A 21,212-nucleotide genomic window follows, 5' to 3' on the forward strand; every position below is an offset into this window, starting at 1 on the left:
GGGACAGGTTTTAGGGGCAGAAGTTTCCCTGGGGTGGCCTTGGGCTTCCACTAGTGAGACAGTCTTCCCTCTTTTAAGGCTGCAGGGTGGGGGATGATTTGCCAGCCTGCTTCTCCTCAGCCAACCCTCCCTTCATGGCTGAGGTTGGGAAGGTTCTCTAACAGAGAAGAGGTGCTCATGACTTGGCCTTTTCTCCTCCCTGCTCTGGTCTGCTCAGGAAGGAAGGATTCTATAGGACTCAGTTTCTGCCTCCTGATGTGGAGCATCCATTGCTTGGGCCCAGTTATCCCATGGGTTCAGATTCTCGCAAACCCAAACTAAACCAAAATCACTGCCATCAAGTCACTTCTGACTCTTAGGGATGGTATGGGACAGGGTAGAATGGCCCCCCTCCCCTCCTCTTCCACCCCCCTCCCCCAGAGGCTTTTGAGACTATAACTCTTATGGGAGAACAAAGTTGAATCTTTCTCCCATGGAACGCCTGGTGGTTTCAAACTGCTGATCTTGCAGCCGGACAAGGAACTACTATGTCACCTAGGCTTTCATGAGGCTCCTGCAGGGTTATTGGAGACCAGTTACTAGGCGATGCAGGAGCACGATTGCTACTGTTAGTTGCCCCTGAGCTGATGCTGACTCGTGGCCATGCCACACCCACCTCAGATGGCTTCATTGGCATTTGAAGGCTGGGGCCTTTTGAGGGCAGTTTACTAGGCCTGGCTTTGCAGGTGCTAAGAATTGGACTTGAAGCGCCAACCTTTTGTCTAGTAGCCAAGTGCTTAACTATTTCCACCACCCTGGACCTCCTTGCTAGACTACTTTGCTTCCAATAACATGGATTTCAAGATTTAAAAAAGCAGCTGATAAATACTGCACATACCAAGAATCACTGCACCATCTCTCTTCAAAATTAGCCAGGCGTGCAAAGCTAAGAAGTTAAAGAGATCGCATCAACTTCCAGATAAGCTGGAAGGCTGATGTGTGTACACTCACTCAACCCCAGAATCCAGAAAAACAAACCCAATACTGTCCATTTGATTCCCACTCCGTGTGGTACCATAGGACAGAATAGGGTTTCTGAGACTGTCAGTCTTTATGAGAAAAGAAAAGCTCATCTTTCTCCCATGGTGGGTGTGAACCTCCAATTACGCAGTCGAATGCTTAATGCACACCCCCCCCCCCCCAGACACAAGCAAAATAGCACAGGGGAATGAAAAGAAGATACATCCCATCAATCGTTTGATGGTAACTTAGCTGAAAGGCCCTTTCTTTGTAACATATCCTGAGTGGAGGTGGCAGCTCAGCCTGTATCAGCTCAGTCAAGTAGGAGAAACTGGACCCCAGGTCGAATGTCCAGGGTCAATCCAATGGCTTGCATTAAAAAACAAAGCAAACAAAAACCAGACACCAGTAGTTGTCCCATGGTGCCAACCTTTGGTCCCTCAGGCATCAGTGAGGGCAGGTCATTGTGCAGCCCTTAAGCTTGCACACAAGAAGAAAGCACTGCTCCGCTGAGTCTGTGATTGCATTCCTTTGAGAAAGCAGGCAGATTCTGGCAATTGCAAAATCTACCAGAAGAACATTATTAACTGCCTCCATGTGGCCAGCACAGTTTTGGTAAACAGACTTAATGGCCCAGGCACAATACCCCATTCAGCCTTATTGTGACAACACTATAATTTACAACAATTTAACTTGGCTGTGAACTCATAGGCCAGGCCTCACATGCTGTCATCATCCTTCCCCAAGAGAAGCAGCGAGAAGGCTCTGACTTCTCTCTGGTATGAGCATGGCCTTGTTTCTTTTTTTTTTTTTTTAACATTTTATTAGGGACTCATACAACTCTTATCACAATCCATACATATACATACATCAATTGTATAAAGCACATCTGTACATTCTTTGCCCTCATCATTTTCAAAGCATTTGCTCTCCACTTAAGCCCTTTGCATCAGGTCCTCTTTTGTCCCCTCCCTCCCTGCTCCCCCCTCCCTCATGAGCCCTTGATAATTTATAAATTATTATTTTGTCATATCTTGCCCTATCCGGCGTCTCCCTTCACCCCCTTTTCTGTTGTCCATTCCCCAGGGAGGAGGTCACATGTAGATTCTTGTATCGGTTCCCCCTTTCCGACCCACTCACCCTCTAGCCTCCCAGTATCGCCCCTCACACCCCTAGTTCTGAAGGTATCGTCCACCCTGGATTCCCTGTGCCTCCAGCTCCCATATGCACCAGTGTACAACCTCTGCCCTATCCAGTCTTGCAAGGCAGAATTCGGATCATGGTATCTGGGGGGGGAGGAAGCATTTAGGAACTGGAGGAAAGCTGTATTCTTCATCGGTGCTATGTCGCACCCTGACTGACTCATCTCCTCCTCTAGACCCCTCTCTGAGGGGATCTCCAGTATGGCCTTGTTTCTTACACAAGGTTTAGAATTCGTCTTTAACTAATACCGCACCTCTGGAGCACCTTTCTAGGCTCCCTCGCGTCTCAGTGTCACTGCTATTGAGTCGCTGCTGAGGAATAGCAACCCTACAGGATATGGTAGAACTTCCTCTGAGTTTCTGAGCTCGAAAGTCATTATAGGAGTCGAAAGCCCCATCTTTCTCCCTTGGAGAAGCTGGGATTTCAAACTGCTGACCTTGCAGTTGGCAGCCCAACGCCACTCACTATGTCCTCAGGGCTCTGCTCTAGGTTATATATTTCTAGCCAAATATATATACTTTCTAAACACACAGGCTTTGGGGGGAAGGAGTTTATGTGGCTCTTATTCTCCGGATTCAAACATGTTCAATTTTCTCTGAAGGTACCTCCCAAGAGGAGTTTCTAGAAAATTCCAGTGAATGGGATCATGGTTACAGAAAGTGTATGGCCTCCTAATGAAGCCCGTAAGATGTCCGAAGACACCTACAAATAGCTTAAGAAATCCTTTGTTTTCCAGCCATTCGCCAAGGCATTAGCTAAAATAAGCACAGCTCAGCCCAACTGAGGTCCAACCGAGACTACACGCCTTTGAGGAAAAGAAGGGTGCTGATCATGCCCCATCACTCGGGGACATGCTCAGGCCGGGTCGCACCAGTTTCCATGGTGACCTGCCGAAAATGAAATGCTCTAAGTTTGCAATAACCTTCTAGCCCACTGATTTCTAATTATACTCAGAGAATTAGATCAGATTAATCGTGTGAGAAGATACAACCCATCTCTAATTTGTGTGGGCGGGGGGGGGGGCTAATAACAGCAAACATGCTAAGGTTGGTCAGACCTGGCCTTGACACAGACTGACAGGTGTGTGATTGGAGAGGCTGCTGTCACTGTCAGGGCAGTGCCTCTGTTCCCCCACTAGCATGACCCTGCCTTGGTTTGACTCATCAGAGCTCTGATGGTAAACACTGAGCAAACTGGCTCCTGGGGGGTCGGGTAGGGAACCCCCCTCAATGTACGACAAACAGTTTAAGACCTCGTGCTCAGCAAGCATCATGGCAATGCATCACTTAGTTGTCCTAGGTCGGCCTGAGTGGGCTCCAGCACACCCCTGGACATAACTGACTGTGGGGCACGTGAGAACACAATCCTAGAGGAATGGAAAACAAGAGGGAGAAGATGCATGTATGGTGGTGAGAGATAGGCCAGATGGTTGCTGGTTAGTGTGCAGTTTGGCCCAAGGTCCCTTTGGTAACTGGAGGAGCTGGTGGGGCTGGTGAGCTATGAATGATGTCGCTTTCCGTCAACACCCCCCCCCCAACGCACCTCGCTCCAGTCGCCCACGGTCCAGTCCGAGGGACACAGGATGTCCCTGTTGCAGGACACCCGAGGCTTGGGCTTCAGCAGGTGCTGGCAGTCCTGCGTGGGGAGAGCCTGCTCATCGGAGCCCGTGGTCTGAATGCACAGCACCGTCCTCTTCTTCTCTCCGGAGGGCCCGCAGGTCGTCGAGCATGCTTCCCATTCCCCTGCCCACCACCTGTGGACAGACATGGGCAGGTGAAGGCACACTCCCCAAAGCCCACACCGTCCCTTCCACGCTCCGGGAGACGCAAACCAGGCCCAGAAACCCAAGGTCACAGGCCTGGCAGGGAGAGGGGAGTACTTGACGCTTTGCCCAGGAAAGGGCATTCTAAGGAGAGGATTCCGTCTATCCGAGTTCCAGAGCCCAGCGGAGAACCTGGCCTACATTGTGGCTAAAGAAGACGACTTCAAACAATAATGGTCATCATGAAATAATAAGTACCCACTCGTTTTACAGTCGAGTGAACTGAGGTCTAAGTGGCTGCTGTGCAGCTTTAAGCAGGTTACCTGACTTCTCTGAGTCTCAGGGTCCTTCTCTGTTCGGTTGTGCACAGGGTCGCTATGAGTCAGGACGGACTTGATGGCACGGAACAACCACAAGATGAGAAACCAAAGGAACCTTCACTCTGTTGATCTACGTTGCCCTTTCGTTGACATTTTCACGGGAGGACCAGCACACTCCTGAGTGTATAAAATGTCAGTCTCGAAGGGCCTTCATCTGAGCTGACTGAAAGTCTAACTTGTCTAATTGCTTGCTACAGGGCTTTGAGCTGCATCATCACAGAAGGATAATAGTCCTCCTTGCTTTCTCTCCCTGGAATCTCCTCCACTGTCTCCGGGGACATTCTGCTTAATTTAAACTTCTCTGTTTCTCTGCAAAGGCTTTCCAAGCCCAGGGCTCAGGAGCCTGGTCCACTCGTTCTCTGTTGTCCGTCTCATTGCTGGTGTCTGCCATCACCTCACAGCCTCCAGGAAGCTGACAACAGCTTGCTGTGGTCATGTTTATGGGCACATTTATATGTATGGGACATTTAAACCGGAATCCTGCTGGAACGCTCTGAGGGACATGCGATTCCAGGAGTCAAAAGACCAGGTCTAATTAGTGAAGAACAAAAGCCACCGAATGGACCTTTTTAATTTTTGGCATGGATTTTCCTCTTATCTGAAATGACACCTAACACACTTGACAGATAATGGCCTGACTGATCATGCATCACCTTCTTGCATCTTTCCTGACCTGCTAACCATGAGTACATCTTCTCATCCTGGTTTCAGTGTAAAAACTGCAGAATGACTGGAGCTACATCAGTGCCTCTCACATATTAGTTCATGGAGAATTTAAACAAAAAAAGAGAGCAATGTCCACCTATCTCAGCAGACCAATTGAATTAGAATATCCTGGGGGTAGGGTCAACGTGAAAGTGTTTTTTGATGTTTTAGCCAGTAAATGCAGCCAAGGCCTGGAAACCACTAGTTTTCCAAGTACCAAATACATGGCTATGACTGACATAAGAATTTCCCCCTAGGGATTGAATCTTGTGTTTTAGTATGAGTCGTGCATTTAATAGAAGTAGAAGTCGTGCATTTAATAGAAGTAAAACCCTGTATCTTTTCCTATGTCTTCCTCCCTTTCTCTCTCTCTCTCTCCTCTTGAAGAGCCTGAAGTTATTCTTGAAAAGTTAAATATCATTAAATATCATTTGAACCATCATTTTCTCCGAAGTTCAAGGGATTCAGAAGAGGGCCTGAGAATATCTCTCTTATCTGTACCTTTAGCCACTACCATGCTGACTTTTGAACTCCAAAGAACTAGGCCAATCTAATCTCATTAATCAATATGACTCAGAGAAGTCAAAGTCCAAAATCTGAATTTGTTAACTTTTGATAAGCATAATCATTTTCTTTAAACAATCAAGCTCTAGAATGATTTTCTTTCCTCATACTAATCTTTCCCCTAATAGCCCTCATATTCCAAATTCAAATGCAGCCCAAGAGAATAACTATTATTACAATATATGTACTTGATCCCCCCCCACCTTTGCCATTGTGTCAGTTCTGACTTATAGCACTCCTATATAGTGTTTCCGGCTGTAAATCTTTACAGGGGCAGACAGCCTCACCTTTCTCCTGATGTGTGCCTAATGGATTTGATACGCTGACCTTTTGGCTAGGAGTGCAATGCCTAGCTGACAGTGCCTCCTAGGCCCCACTATTCCCTCTTAGGAATACATGGTCTCCATATTCTGACTATCTCCTGGTATCCGACTGCATTTTCCTCTGGCCTGCTCATCTCCTACACATGCCATGTTCCCCCCGTCCCACCGAATAAGGAAAATTTGGCAATATTTGAAGTCATTTTGGTTGACACAGTCTGGAGGCTGGGGGTATGGAGGTGGCACTTGCATCTGCAGGTATAAGCCAGGAATGGCGGGACACATCCTGTAATGTACAGGGAAGTCCCCCACACCCATGAGCTTTCCAGTCGCACACTGTCAACGGCTCTGAGCGTGAGAATCCAACTGTATGCTGAGCAAGTGACCAGAGAAGCTGCATTCTGGGAAGACAAATTTGGCATCAGGGTCAGGGGAAGGCTTATTAACACCCTGTGACATGCAGATGACTCAACCTTGCTTGCTGAATGTTGTCATTTGAAGCACTGGAGTCCTGACTTGAAGCACTTGTTGATGGAGATCAAGAGTTGTAGCCTCAATGCAAGGAAACCAGAATCCACACAGCTGGGCCGATTGGTAACATCATGATAATTGGAGAAAAGATTGAAGTTGTCACAGATTTTTGTCTTACTTGGATCCACAAACAATACTCATGAAAGCAGCAACCAAGATATGAAAAGATTACATTAGGCAAATCTGCGGCACGAGACACCTTCAACATGTTGGAAAGCAAACATGTCACTTTAAGGATTAAGGTGCACCTGGCCCAAGCCAGGGTGGGTTCAATGGTCTCCCGTGCATGTGAGTGTTGGACACTGAAGAAAGACAACCAAAGAAGAATCAATGCCTTTGAACTTCCGTGCTGGTGAAGACTATGAAAGAAGAAGAAACAGATCAGTTTGGGAAGGTGTTCAGCCGGAATGCTTCACCCCGTCCCTGGAAAAGGACATCGTGCTTGACGAAACAGAGGGGCAGGTCAGAAGAGGAAGACCCTCGACTCGATGGATTGACAGAGTGGCTGCAACATGGGCCCAACCATCAGAAGGACGGTGAGGATGGTGCAGGATGAGGTGGCGCTCCGTTCTGTTGTACACAGGGCCCCCGTGAGTCAGAACCAATGAACGGTACAACGACGACAGCCATTCTTTGTCACTGAAGCCAAAATGCAGCAGCAGCTGCTGGGCCGGAATGAAGTGCTGTCAGATGGTCAGTGTGCATTCTGAATATGCTGGGCACCCCCTGGCTACAAACTAGCAGAGTTTGGTTTTGCGGTAAACCACAGTTTGGAGGGCCGTCGGGAGGGAGAGAAGAGACTCAATTGGCCTCCACCTGGTGTCAGAGACCCTTCACTTCCAAAGATGGTCCTCCAAGAGAGGAAACGCCGTCCTACACACGCTCTCCAAGACTTCTGTCCTGAGCGCGTGGCTCGGGTAATGGGGGGATGGGAGGCCCTGCGTGCTTCTTATGGTTAGGTCACCCAAAGGCTTGATTAAAAATGGAAAGTGTTTCTCCTGATGACTCCTTTGGGAAAGAAGACGGAATGTCCACATTAAACGAAGAGAAAGGATATCACCGAAGGAAAATATTCCAGGGGGAGAAAGATGAACCCTTGCACATCAAATCCTTTGGGAGAGGAAATGACAGCTGCAAATAAGGCCACGAACTCTGCAGGGCTCATGGAAATGAGGTGCCAGAGAGGATGCTGCCACTTGAAATCCATCTCCAAGGAAACCACTGGACGAAGCTTGCAAACACAAGTCACGATCCAACAGGAAAACCACCACTTAGTCTTTTAAAAGTTAATGTCTTCTCTCCCGGAATCCTGCTTTGAGTTTGCAGCGCACCATTTACTTTGGGGTCAGATTCTTCCCTCCTTGGTTTCTACCATCTCACTGTGACGTGTAAGAAATATTCTGAACGTGGGTGGTCTTTGTCCGTTGCTGCAGCGTGCCTATCCTGAGACCCAGCCAGGTGAGGGTGCCATCACAGACTGCTCAGCAGCCAGCTTTCGGCTCCAATCCAGGCTCTTCCACTTGCAGCCATATTATCCTGGGACACTTTTATGACCCTCTGAGGTATTCGTGCCCTTCTGTCAATGGGTATAAAAATATCTGCCAAATCACAGATGCTAACAGCATAAATTAATTGATATGGCAATACAGAAAGGGCTTGGAAAATCACAGGCTGCTAAAATGGTCCATTTCCTCTTTATCCCTTTTCCCTGGGGGGTGGCATTCAAAGTCTCAGAACCCTGATTGCCTGGTATACCACATGGGGATAATATCCATATTCCAGACTCTAGCTAAAAATCAACCCATTACTTTGGAGCCAGTCCCTACTTAGGGTGACTCCATGTGTGTGGCAAAGGCTAACTGTACTCCATATGATTTTCAGGGGTTGATTTTTGGAAGCAGATCTCCAATGCTTTCTTCTAAGGCACATTCTGGCTCTATTTCTTCTAAGAGTTATTTATATGTCCTTTTGAGAATCCATATACATTCATTGTTGATTGCTAACACCCCAACTGAATTCCATTGACTCTTCTGTCTTCTTTTTTTTTTTTAATATCCAACTTTCACAGACCAATGAGGGTTGGGTTCAGTATTTACTGATTGTTTATAGTAAATACATAGACAGTTGTATTCATGAAAACCTACTTCTGTGCTGCTCACAGGAAGGCCGAGGAAGTGCCCGGTGAAACCATAAACATGAAAGTATGAGCCCTATGGGTAAAATCAGATTCAGAAAATCAATACCATGGTTTTAAGAAGGAAGCTAATCTCACAAAGAGGCTGGTTTTGACAAGCAAGGGAAGAACTCTGGACATGGCGTGGTGATTATTATCTAATTGGTGCCAAGGGCCATGCACTTCGGGGGAGAGGAAGTGTGCTAGAACACAGATTCTGTAAACAACAGGCATACCTCTGTGACGCTGAGGTTCGGCTCCCGATCTACAATAATACACACGAGGCAGTCATGTGAGCCACACGATGTTTCTGATGCCGTAGAAGTAAAAACTGCCTGCCATTTACGCAGCGCCCACTCATACTAACCCTGTCGGACAAGGTGGAACTGTCCCGGGGAGTTTTTCAGACTCATTATTGGGGTAGAAAGTCCTGATTTTTCAATGCATATCAAAATTATTGCTTCAAAATAATTCATGGAATTAATTCAATAGTGGTGGGGTTGGTGGGGTTTCTTGGCTGTTAAGGAGGCAGTAAGATCATGAACATGTTTGAGATACTGTGAGAATTGCCAAAATGTGACACCGAGGCGCAACATGATGGCGTGGTGTCGGAGAAATGTTGACCACAGACTTCCTAAGCAGGGCTGTCACAAACCTTCATTACACGGACAGCACAGTATCTGCCAAACACAATAAAATGAAGCATGCTTGCTGGGCTGTGCACTCGCTCTAAGTAAGGTTACGCATTTCCCCTGAGGAAGCATGATAGCAACTGCCGTTACATGTTGTCCTGGATTTTTCTAGCAACATAGCAGCAGGAGCTAGCTACAGCTAAATCAGGCGATTGTGGGATCTGGCTTTGGCTCTCACAGCATCTCCCCTTTCGCTTCAGAGCAGCAGATGTGGACCCAGCACCTCAGACACCCTTGAGCAACTGCACAACTGTGTATCCAATGGACCCTCCGGGCCTGAGAGGAAAGAACCCTGGTTTCTGGGCCTGCCTGTTGGAACCTACAGGAAATGGCCTTGCTTTCCTTGGCTAACCTATCTGGACTCTTCTTTTTAACCCAAATATTTGGGAACCCACATTGTTCGAGCTCTTCCTTAGAATTCAACCCAAAGAGTAACTCCCTGACTAAGTAAACTTTTCAAAGCATGCCTGCTTGGAACTGAATTGAATGATCGATGGATTCAGTACATAAAGACTCCTCTCTACCTCTCTCACTCCATACCTTCCTTCCTCTCCCTTTTCCCTCTCTTCATTTCCTCTTCCCTCCCTATCCCTCCTTCAACCCCATCCTCCCTTCTTTCCGCCCACCCTCCCTCCGTTCATTCCTCCTTTTCTCCTATTACATAAGCTTCACATACCAACATCCAAATGATCTTCTCGGACCCCCTTATCTTAAGCAAATACAGTTAGCAAATGATTATCTCTCTAACAGTGGTTCTTAATTGAGAATAGTGTTGCTCCCTCACTTCACCCCAAAGATGTAGGCAATGTTGGCAGTTATTTGTCAAATGGCTGTAGAAAACCTGGGATGGGATGCTGCCACTGGTAGTTAGTAGGTACAGGCCAGAAATGGGGCAAAACACATTGCAATGCACAGGCTTGTGCAACAAAGATTTATTTGACCCCAAATGTCAATAGTGATAAACCCTGTCCTACAAGGACACTTTCCCTGCAGCCTTCAGTACCACTGGGTACCAGGATGCGCAGGAGCAGAGCCCAGACCAAATCCAAAGCACTTTTGGGTGCGCCTCTTTTCCAGTGCTTGCACAGATTGAGGATTGGCAAATAATTAAAGACGGGTCATCATACCAGCTTTATAAAACAGGAGTCAACGTCCGCCCCCAAAGATTGCTGCTGGGTCCCATAGAAAGAACCCTGGGACCCTTTAAAAATCGCTTGAGACTCGCTCTTATAAAAAGGCAGCAGAGTGTCCCTTTGTAATGACACATTGGATTACTATTAAGTTAGCCCTCATTCCAGACAGCTGGTTACCTGGGTGGGCAATCCCTTTCATGGCACTTCTTCTGTCTCCCATTGGGTTGTGTCGCTGGGTTACAGAATGTAGCTTTCACCACTCCCCGGCCCTTCTTTATGCAACGGGCTGTCTGGCGGCGGATACCTGGGGGTCAGGCAGAAAGATAGGCAGTGAATCCTAGGCCCATGGATGCTCAATTTCCAGTGAGTCACTGACTCATGTCAAGAGATCATGCTTATCATGCTTTCCAACTGACGGGAAGGTTGTTGAAAAGGCATTTGGTGTATCGTGCCGACCTCTAGTTATCCATCTTTGCAATGCAGTGGGGACATTACTTAAGAAGGGCTGCTAATAATACAGTTACCACGTTCTGTGAAGAACTTGACTTTGGCATCGGGCAGTTTTAGATCATCTCTTGGCCAAGCCTTTAACTTCTCTTACCTTCAAGTCTCCATGACCACGCTGGGCATCAGCAGCACTGCGGATCAGGTAGCAGGCAAAGCACTGCATCCAGTACGTAGCGCCCAGCAAGAGCTGATTAACCACCAGGGATTATTATCAGCTGCTAGGCATTCGGTGCGGGATCAGGCAAAGCTTCGAGGACTAGAACCAGATCTTGCCTTGAGGCAAGAGAGTCTTAAATCCAACATTACCTCACTCAACCGATTATTCTTCGAGCATCTCCTCTGTGACGAAGTGGTTTTCGTGGAAAGTCTCTAACTTTAAGAAGGTTATAATCACCATGGGAACGAGACTGACACACATAGCTGATATCATCAGCAGGTGTTACAAGGCAGTTGCTCCACTCTTACCTTAATAAAGGTGTATAAGCACAGTAGGTAGGACTTAGTACACTTGGGTTTACTAAACTACATGTGATGGGTACAAAACTCAAAATTATGTGAAGTTTGAGACATTATGGTTCTAAAGGAAAGAATCGAAAAACCACTTCAGGGTGTGTGTGAAAGCAGAGCCCCACCCCTACCTTGCAGAATAGGTCAAGTCCACACATGAGCAGACAGCCTCATCTTTCTCCCACAGAGCTACTGGGGGGTTGAACTGCTGACCTTGTGGTTAGTAGTCCAATGCTTTTCCAATGGGGAACAGCTCTAGTCTGCAATATGGAGTGGTCATGAGTTGGAGTTAACACGATACCAACTGGTTTATATGTTTGTACATCAAACCTATACACTTTGTTGTTGCTACTGGGTGCCCATGAGTATTCCGAATCACAGAGATCCAATGTGTAACAAAACAAAGCACTGCCAGCCCTGTGCCATCCTCCCACTTGTTCTTATGTTTGAGCCCATTGTAGCAGCCACTGTGTCCATCCATCTTGCTGAGGGCCTTCCATTTTTTCTGCTGCCCCTCTACTTTACCAAATACAAAAGAAAACTGATATGATCTTAATCAATTGGAAACATCCCCCAAAGGCTTGTTTCTGTTACATCAGTAGCACAGGTCAATGTACTCAGTGTTCCTGACCCCAAGGTAGCCGAAGGGCACTCAAGCTTACCATAAAATATACTTTAGAGCAGCGGTTCTCAACCTGTGGGTCGCGACCCCGTGGGTGGGGTGTCAAACAACCCTTTCACAGGGGTCACCCAATTCATAACAGTAGCAAAATGACAGTTAGGAAGTAGCAATGAAAATAATCTTATGGGTGTGTGTGGGGGTCACCACAACATGAGGAACTGTATTAAAGGGTTGCAGCATGAGGAAGGTTGAGAACGACTGCTTTAGAGCGTCAGTAGCATCTCCATGGGCCAATCCGCTGAATCAATAGTGAGATGAACAGTTAGCTTGGTCAGACCAATGTTTTCCAGTGTATAAGGTAAAGTTAATAACTAGGTGTCAAGCGTCAGAATAACTAGTCCTGGCGGCCCTCGTCGGTTCTGATGGCATTTACAGGTCTCTCATAGCTGACACCATATTAGGCCTAAATATTCCAACCCACCTACCAGTTGCCATTTGAGGTAGCTAGTTTATTGTGCCAACCTGGCCGATAAACACATGTGGGGTTAATTGAAGGGCAGAGGGATAAATGGCTCGGTGAGCCTCACCTTTCTAGTTCTCTGGTCTCTTGCTTTGCGATGGTTGCACCAGGGTGCAGTGCCTTAGCCAGTTCCCTGCTTTCCCTGGCAAGGCTCACTTCCTGCAAGACATCCCTGAGGAGAAGCCACCTGAACCTACCCCGATGCAGCCTTGGGAGACCCCTGCCAGCACTGAGATGCTTACCCGTTCACTGATTCGGGTTTCCTCCTGCAGTCTGCGTCACAGTGTGTGTTTTGTGAGATGGAGGAGGACTTTGTGGATTGGTGTCGGACATATGAGTTAATGTTGGACTTGTGGGTTTGGGCAGCACTGGGCTGGGATGTTTTCTTGATGTGCCCTTAGCCTTTATATAAAACTCTCTCTTATACATGAGTTTCTGTGGATTTGTTTCTGTAAAGTACCCAGACTAACACATCATTAATTCAACTTTGACTCAAAGAGCCCTCGTGTGTGTCAGAGTGCAACTGTCCTACGTAGTTTTCAGTGGCTGATTTTTCGGAAGCCGATCTCCAAGTCTTTCTTGGAAGGATCCTCTGAATGGACTCGAACCCCTAGTCTTTCAGTTAGCAGTTGAATGAATTAACTAATTACACATTTATTAATTGGTTGATTAGCTAATGTGTCGATGAATAAATTAACATTTGTAATGTAGTGGTCTTGTATGTTTCAAAAAGGGGGATTAGTTCTCCAATGTTACAAGGAAACACTGACCTTTTCTCCTTCTGGATGTTTGTGGATTCATTTGGTAAAACTTAACCAATGATTTCATTGCTTTATTAATTTATAGTAAAAAAAATCACACCCAAATAAACAAATGAACCCAGAAGCCCGAATAGTCTCTGCTTTTCCTTCTACACACCACTAGTATAAGCTTTTTGCAGAAAACTAAGTGTCATAACCTTCAGACTTTGAGAACAGGAAGCTGAGCTACTTGATCTCTGGTTGTGTCTTCTACATTTTAAAATCTGTGAGTTTCTGAAAGGAAGACAGTGTGAAAGTTTATCATTGGGAAACTTGTGATGGTTAAAATAACTTTGCCAGGGGGCTTCAAACATTTGGTTCTGTTCTCTTTAAGTTCCATTTAGAAGCTTCTTCACAGATAAAGCCTTGTGTATCTGTTAGGCAGATAGGCAGGGATGGGATGTCCATTGACGCATGCCCAGAGAGCCAAGCACGAGAACAAAGGGCGGCGCACTGCACATGCTCACAGGCCTAGGTTTTCCCGCCGTGGGCAAGGGTGGGTGTTAAACCCTGATCGGCCCACCTGGGCCAGGTGAATTCAATCCAGCCAATGGGGTCGATCTGGGGTCATCCACCACGTCTCCCCCTGGAATCCTTGAAAAGGCAGGAGCCAGGGGGAGAGAGAAGGAACTGGGGAGAGAATTTGAGAAAGAACTTGAGACAGGACTTTGGAGGAAAACTTGGGAGAGAGACCTTTGCGTGACCCCGAGCAGTCTCTGCCAGGCTGCATGGTCGGGAGAAATCCTATGGGTGCCGCGTAAAGCCTGGAACTTCTTCCTACTCTCATTAAACTCACTTGGATCACGAGCCAGGCTTCGGCGTGAATTCTTTGTCGTGCGGAGCCAAGGACCGAGGTGCAACTCTATCCCCAGAGAGATCTTACATATTTTTTCCTAGTTGGCCTTCCTTGTTGTCCTATGAATCGTTTAGTTTAATTTCTTTCAATGAGCTGTCTGTCCTGATGAATGGGAGGCCCTGTTTACTTCCTCGCCATTTGTAGTTAGATTATGTCCACATGATTAAGACCAACCCATCACATACACCACCACCCCTCACCCCAATCCTACCCCCAGGTTGCCAAGAACCAATCTGCCCTTCTCGTTGCTCTCTTCCTCACTGGAAGCAAGGACAGCCAACCTGTGGCAGACTTAGAATGGGTAAAACAGAAGCCTTCATCATGCTGAATGACTGAGCTTGTCATTTCTGTTAATGTAGCAGAGCCTACCCCATCCTGACTAATGGCTGCATTAAGTGAATCTCTCAAAGCTTGATTTGTGCGATGAAACCACACAGCAAAAAGGTCCAGTGAGTTGGAGAAGGAGAACGCTGGGTTTGCAACCAGGAGAGCTGGGCATGCCTTTGGGCGAGTCGTTGTACTCCTGAGGTCCTGGGATTATCTACCACAGCAGTGCTTTTGAAGTCTTTTTGTTACTCTCTTATAAAAGACATGCAATCTTTTCTAAAATAAAAAAACAACAGAAAAATACAAACTTTCACAGAGGCCACTCTATAAAGATGATTTTTTAAAACTATGCTTGCTTTAGACCATGGCCTTGTCCATGAACTGCCCACAGGGTATCTTGTGGAGTCCTGCAGACCCACGGATAGATACAGACTGCAGAGGCTGGCTCCGACGGCTTCCAGTGGCCGGTCCTGCAGCTGGCAGGGGCTCACAGTCAGGGCAGTGTGTCTCACAGTCTCACCTGTCCCACATGTTGTACTGCACTCTGTCCAGTGCCCATACTGCCAGAAGTACCCCAGCTTCTCCACGTCATTGTCAAGGCCATCCTTCCGGACTGTGTACTCGTACTTGATGCCAGGGTTCGTCACCTGGAACAGGAGCTAAAAGGCAAGACACGGGGCAGGTCAAATCTGCCATGATTTTATGCTGTGAAGCAAAGTCACATAAAACACGTGGAAGCAGCCATGGCAGTATGCACCAGAACAGATGACATCTAATGAATCTATATCTATTTTTATTATCTATCTATCCATATATATCCACACATAAACATGAGGGAGCTTCACAAATTTCAAGGAAAAAAATGTATTACCTTTTCATTTCCTTTTTTGGGTGAACTTCTGAAGCCCCCTCATGTATGCATATGTATGTATCTCTGTGTGTGTATAGATACACATATATATGTATACATATACATAAATCTGGGTGACACATGGTTAAGCATGCCGTGATTATTTATTGAAAAGTTGGTGACTCAAACCTATCTAGAAGTACCTCAGAGGACAGGCCTGGCAATCCTGCTTCTTAAAATGCCCTGGAGCGCTGCTTCAGTAAGTCACGAGTTGAAATAGACTCAATGTCAATAAACAACAACATACATACATATGCACATGTATGTGTTCTCCATTCTAATATATATATACACGAGGAGGTACAAAAAGAACCCCCGAGAATTTTGCTGGGCAGAGCAGAGCTTTCTTAGTATGCACTTTCCTCTAGGCGAGCATCCAGCAACTCTCCCTGGGTTATTGCACCCAGTGCCTTTGCCTGGGAAGGTTCTCTCTGGTCACAGTGAATTTTTTCGTGAAAGCAGTTTTGCTTGAACCTCTTTTTGAGAGGGCTACTTTAAGAGAACAGTGTGCGGCTCTGAACCTTTGTTTCCTGCTTGGGAAAAAGGCCACAGAAACTGTTGTGATATTGAGCATGGTTTAAAAGGACAGCACTATGGTAAAAAACTCAAGTGTACCAGTGGGTTTCTCATTTCAAAAAAGTACAGTGTTCATTGACGACAAACTTAGTTCTGGACGTCTGTCAACATCCCCAAAGAATGCAAATCTCCATTCGGAGTACATTTAGAGTTCGTACCACCAATTCAGACTGTGAATCAAGTATTCTATTTAGAGGTTCTAAAAAAGATGTGTAACAGTATGTGACAAAAAAGGCCTGATTTGTGGCAGACAGGAAACTGATTTTGCCACCACAACAATGTACCTGTTCACACAGCCATTTATTTCAGTATGCCCAGTTTGGGCAGAAAACAGCATGCCTCTCTTGCCCCATGCACCTTACTCACCTGACCTCGCTGCGTGTGACTTCTTAGTGTTTCCTCGAATGAAGAGGGACATGAAAGCGCAGTGATTTGACAACGCAGAAGAGGTGAGGGAAAATGAGGGAGGTGCTGTCAGCCACCCAAACAGATGAGTTTGAAAAGTGTTTCCATGAAAGGAATCACGATTTGACAAATGTATTAAGTGTAATGGAGAGTACTGATAAGGTTATATTATAAAATAAAATTTTTAACACATAAGGATGAGAATTCAACTACCAAGGAGTTGATTTTGACTCACAGCAGCTGTTCATAGGGCCTCTGAGACTGTCAGTCTTTGGAGGAGTAGAAAGTCACACAGTTCCCTCTTGAACCAACTGGTGGGTTTGAACTGCCTCCTTTGTGGTTAGCAGTCCAAAGCTTGTCAGCGCCTATAGCCCCACCAGAGCCCCTAATAACAATCTCTACTAACAGAGTGGCTTTAAGGGCTAAATGGATAAAAAGTGATTAGAAAAATGTCTAGTAGGTTACTTCTATTATTATATAATTGATACATTGTCATAGCTGTTGTCTTAGCCTTCTTTAGCTCTCCGGCTTCTTGAGTCTTTTGAGGCATGGTATAAACATATACATGGGTTTCAGCCAATGTTTGCCTTGCAGCCTTCCTCTCACTCTCTTCTGCAAGCAGTCTACTTACCCAATTTCAACTGAGAGGCAATCTTTGGGATTGGAAGTCTCCCTAAATCAATCTTTCCCACGTGGGCAGGGGACATGTAGTCTGCCTGACATTGGTGGCTCACAGCTGCCAAGCTTGATTCTCAATTCCTCTATTCTGAAATGACCTCCTTCAAACTTCTAACATGGTTGTGTCTGATTCTCAGGGCATCTGTCACCATCAACTCACTTTGCTGCTCCTGGTATAATCTGTCCACTTGTTTTCTATAATTATTTGACCCATATGAGAGGCATTTTTGAAGAACACATACTTCATCCTAACTCCTTCTTCCCCAGAGACTTTCACAAAGTCAAACTCTTTGTCTGAGGACAAACACATGATAGCTTGCAAAAGGGTCATGTCCATTCATCACCATTGTTAGAAAGCTATGGAAACTCAGGTCTGATTGATGATGGAGCAATATGACCCTTTTAATAGCTGAGGAAAAATTGACCCTCAACCTATATGAACAAGACTTGATACAAAACTCACACTTCACAATGGATGACTTTAGAGACTGGCATTTCATTAAGGGACTTTCTGCTTTTTCTAAACCACTAAGAAGCCCTGGTGGTGTAATGTTTACATGTTGGGTTGTGATCCGCAAGGTGCATAGTTCAAAACCACCAGACACTCCACAGGAGAAAGACATGGGGATTTCTACTCCTGTAACCAGTTACAGTCTCAGAAACTCACAGGGGCATTTCTACCTATCCTCTATGATCTCTCTACATTCTGATACCCTACAAAACTCGCTTTAAGACTTCTTGCTCCAAGTCCTCCAGCAAATACCTTGGAAAATAAAGCGGAGGAGATCCTAAAGCATTCATACACTAGCGGTTTCTTTGCTTTCTCTGTTACCTGGATCCACACTGATTCATTGGTGGGACCAGAGGCCATCAGCTTCTCCAGGTCTCCTTTCCTGTCATACTGAAAGACGGTCCCTGCCACCTTGTAGTTCCCATTCCACTGGATAATAAATCCTCCATTTAGGTAATATTTTTGGGGGTCTTCACTCCTGATGGCCAGGAAGTTTCCAGCTTCCTTAACTTCCATTACCCGTATGTCCCTTGCTCCTTTCGGAATGAGCCCAATGTCAACATAACCTGAGAAGAGAAGACATGTTTGTGAAAAAGGCATGAGAGCTTCCCAACAGACCCCAATCTGTTTCTGACCCACCAGTCAGCCTCTTCCATTAGCCCCATCGTTTGAACGGAGACTTTCTCCTGTCTGGCCACCAGAACTGGCAGCAATACTAATCATGGAGAATTTTGAAAAGATGAGTCACAGGTGGAATTCTTAGCAGTGAATGAGCCATAGTGGTGCAGAGGGTTAAGTGTTACACTGTTGACTGAAAGGTTGGGAGTTCAAACCCACCAGCCACTCCACGGGAGAAAGATGAAGTCGTCTATTTTCACAAAGATTTGCAGCCTCTATAGCAACGATGGAACATACAATTTTCCTCTAGTTCCTAAATGCTTCCTCACCGCCCCCCCCCCCATTATTATCCCAATTCTACCTTACAAATCTGGCTAGACCAAAGGATGTACACTGGTACAGATAGGAACTGGAAACACAGGGAATCCAGCACAGATGACCCCTTCAGGACCAGTGCTGAGAGTGGCAACACCGGGAGGGTACAGGGAGGGTGGGGTGAAAAGGGGAACTGATTACAAGGATCTACATATAACCTCCTCCCTGGGGATGAACAACAGAAAAGTGGGTGAAGGGAGACGTTGGACACTGTAAGATATGACAAAATAATAATAATTTATAAATTATTAAGGGTTCATGAGGGAGGGGGGAGCAAGGAGGGAGGGGGAAAATGAGGAGCTGATATCAAGCACTCAAGCAGAAAGCAAATGTTTTGACAATGATGATGGAAACAAAGGTACAAATGTGCTTGACACAATGGATGGATGGATGGATTATAAGAGTTGTATAAGCTCCCAATAAAATGCTTTTTTTAAAAGAAGAAAAAAATAGATTTGTAGCATCAGAAACCCTGGGGAGCTGTTGGCCTCCGCCCCACAGGGCCACAGAGGTGAGAGTGACTAGACAGAAGTGGGTTTTACTTTTTCAGTTTTCTCCCAAACCAATGTAACTCAGTATGTATACAGCATGTGAGAAGTGAATGAAAGCCAGTGAAATTTTACAACGGAAGCAACTTCAGGGCCCACTTCATGGGTGAACATGTTATGCTACGTTAGTATTTCAAAACTGCGTAGCTCTTAGCTTCCTGCCGCCATTCCTGCTGCTGCGTTGGTGGCTACTGTCATATAAGTGTGTCAAACGTCATGTTGGACAAACCCTTTTCTTCATCACCATCGTGTGCAGATTAAAGACAGATGCGTTTGAGTAGTTTAGTTCGAAGTTCCATTCACGAAGGCAATCGTGGAGGGAAAATCAGATGGCGTGCCCTGTGGTAACTTTGCAGTCTGTGATAGCGAACTCAGTTCTGAGTGCAGCCTTCAGACCGTTCCGTAGAAAGTGTTTGCCGTTTTTTCCTGTTCTGCTAAAATATCCTAATGTAGTTTTCATGTGTTATAATCTAGTATTCTGAAAAACATATGTGGACATGCATCCAAGGCCATGCTCCATTCTACCCACATTGTTACACCTGCTTAGAAGGTGCCTCGAACGACATACATCCTGGGAGAATGATGGAGTCCCTGGGGAGCAACATGGGGTTAAGTGTTCAACTACTAGTGGGTTGGGATTTGAACCCGCGCAGAGGTACCTCAGAAGATAGGTCTGGTGATCTGCGTCTGCAAAGGCGCAGCCTAGAACATCCGGAGGAGCGGTCCTGCTCTGCGCACGTGGGCTGGTCATGAGTTGGAATCAGCTCAGTGACCACTGACCAAAATGAAAGCACTGCATACATTTATCATATCGTGCTCATCAGCACCCGTCACCGCACAAGCACGGTCAAATGGAAAGCATATGGAACTGTGGGGATGGCACTGTCAAGGGAGAAGGGAGCCGTGAACATCAGAAGACTTGAGTTCGAGACTCGGCATGGCGACTACAGGGTCCGTGCTTTTCGCCAACTCCTCCACACCGCTTTCCATCCCATTCGCACCAGGATGGGCGGCACGAGGCAGCGCCTGAGGACCTTCCCAGAGATCGCAGCCATGACTTTGCTCTTTTCCACCTTTAGCGATTCGTTCAAAACGTAGCTCTGGGAGCCTGATCATTCTGGCTGTCTTCCACTGGACAGATGAGGGCACTTCAAAAAGTTCGTGGACAAATGGAACGAAAAGATAATGGACTTTTCCCACAAACATTTTAAACCTTATTAATAAAAACTAGTGGTTTTACAGGATCATTCCTGTGGAAAGCAGAGACATCATCTCTGTCACCTCTACGTGCCCTGACTGCCTCTATTCCTCTGACACAAGGGTAGCATGGGACCTGGGAGCTGATACCCACCCAGGCTGTCCAGCAAGAAGAGTGCTTAAAGCCCCAAAGGTCTGCTCCGTTTGGTGGCAAGGAGGAAACCGCGGAGTCATTTTTCAAATTGCGAACTCCTTCCCAAGAAGAAACAGAGATGTGAGTCTTATAGTACTTGATTACATTCCATTTGGCCCTCACACACTTGCCTGAGATGGCTGATTAAAATTACTCATGTTTAACTACCATGCGGAATGTAGTTATCACATGCAAGTGAGGCTAATGCAATTTTTTAAAATGCCCTAGGAGTGTGGCTACACGTATCTATGTTCTGATTTAGGGCACTATCATTTGATAATAGAACTCAAGCACAAAAATCGACTGACATTAAACATTCTGGCCGCTATTTTATCCTCTGCCAGGGGAAAAAAAGCTTGCTTTTCTCCCCCTTTCACTTAAGAGAGATTATCCAAAATTGGAATTATTTATCATGACCAGATGATGCCACGTTGAAAAAGCATCAGCTTTAAAATAGTAACATTCTGATCAATTTGCAAACAATAGATGTAAACTGAGGTAGATTTGGCCATCAGCAGGGCAAGCCGTCTGCTTGTCAAAGAGTATCCTATAAGATGCCAAATAGAAAAGTTTCGCGATTCAGAGTTGGAAGGGACCGTG

General features: G+C 46.1%; 1 protein-coding gene across 1 annotated transcript in view; it reads right to left on the reverse strand.

Annotated features, from left to right (window-relative positions):
* The window catches only part of ADAMTS12 (ADAM metallopeptidase with thrombospondin type 1 motif 12), a 369,301-nt gene that overhangs the window by 59,483 nt on the left and 288,606 nt on the right, over positions 1 to 21,212 (reverse strand). The window contains exons 15-18 of the mRNA XM_075540912.1: positions 18,003 to 18,247; positions 15,122 to 15,260; positions 10,640 to 10,766; positions 3,745 to 3,955 (exon numbers count right to left, since the gene is read on the reverse strand). Of these exons, the coding sequence (XP_075397027.1) occupies positions 3,745 to 3,955; positions 10,640 to 10,766; positions 15,122 to 15,260; positions 18,003 to 18,247 (722 nt within the window). The remainder of the gene's footprint in view (positions 1 to 3,744; positions 3,956 to 10,639; positions 10,767 to 15,121; positions 15,261 to 18,002; positions 18,248 to 21,212) is intronic.

This window comes from Tenrec ecaudatus, chromosome 2 (genome assembly GCF_050624435.1).
Source record: "Tenrec ecaudatus isolate mTenEca1 chromosome 2, mTenEca1.hap1, whole genome shotgun sequence".
NCBI classification, from domain to species: Eukaryota; Metazoa; Chordata; class Mammalia; order Afrosoricida; family Tenrecidae; genus Tenrec; species Tenrec ecaudatus.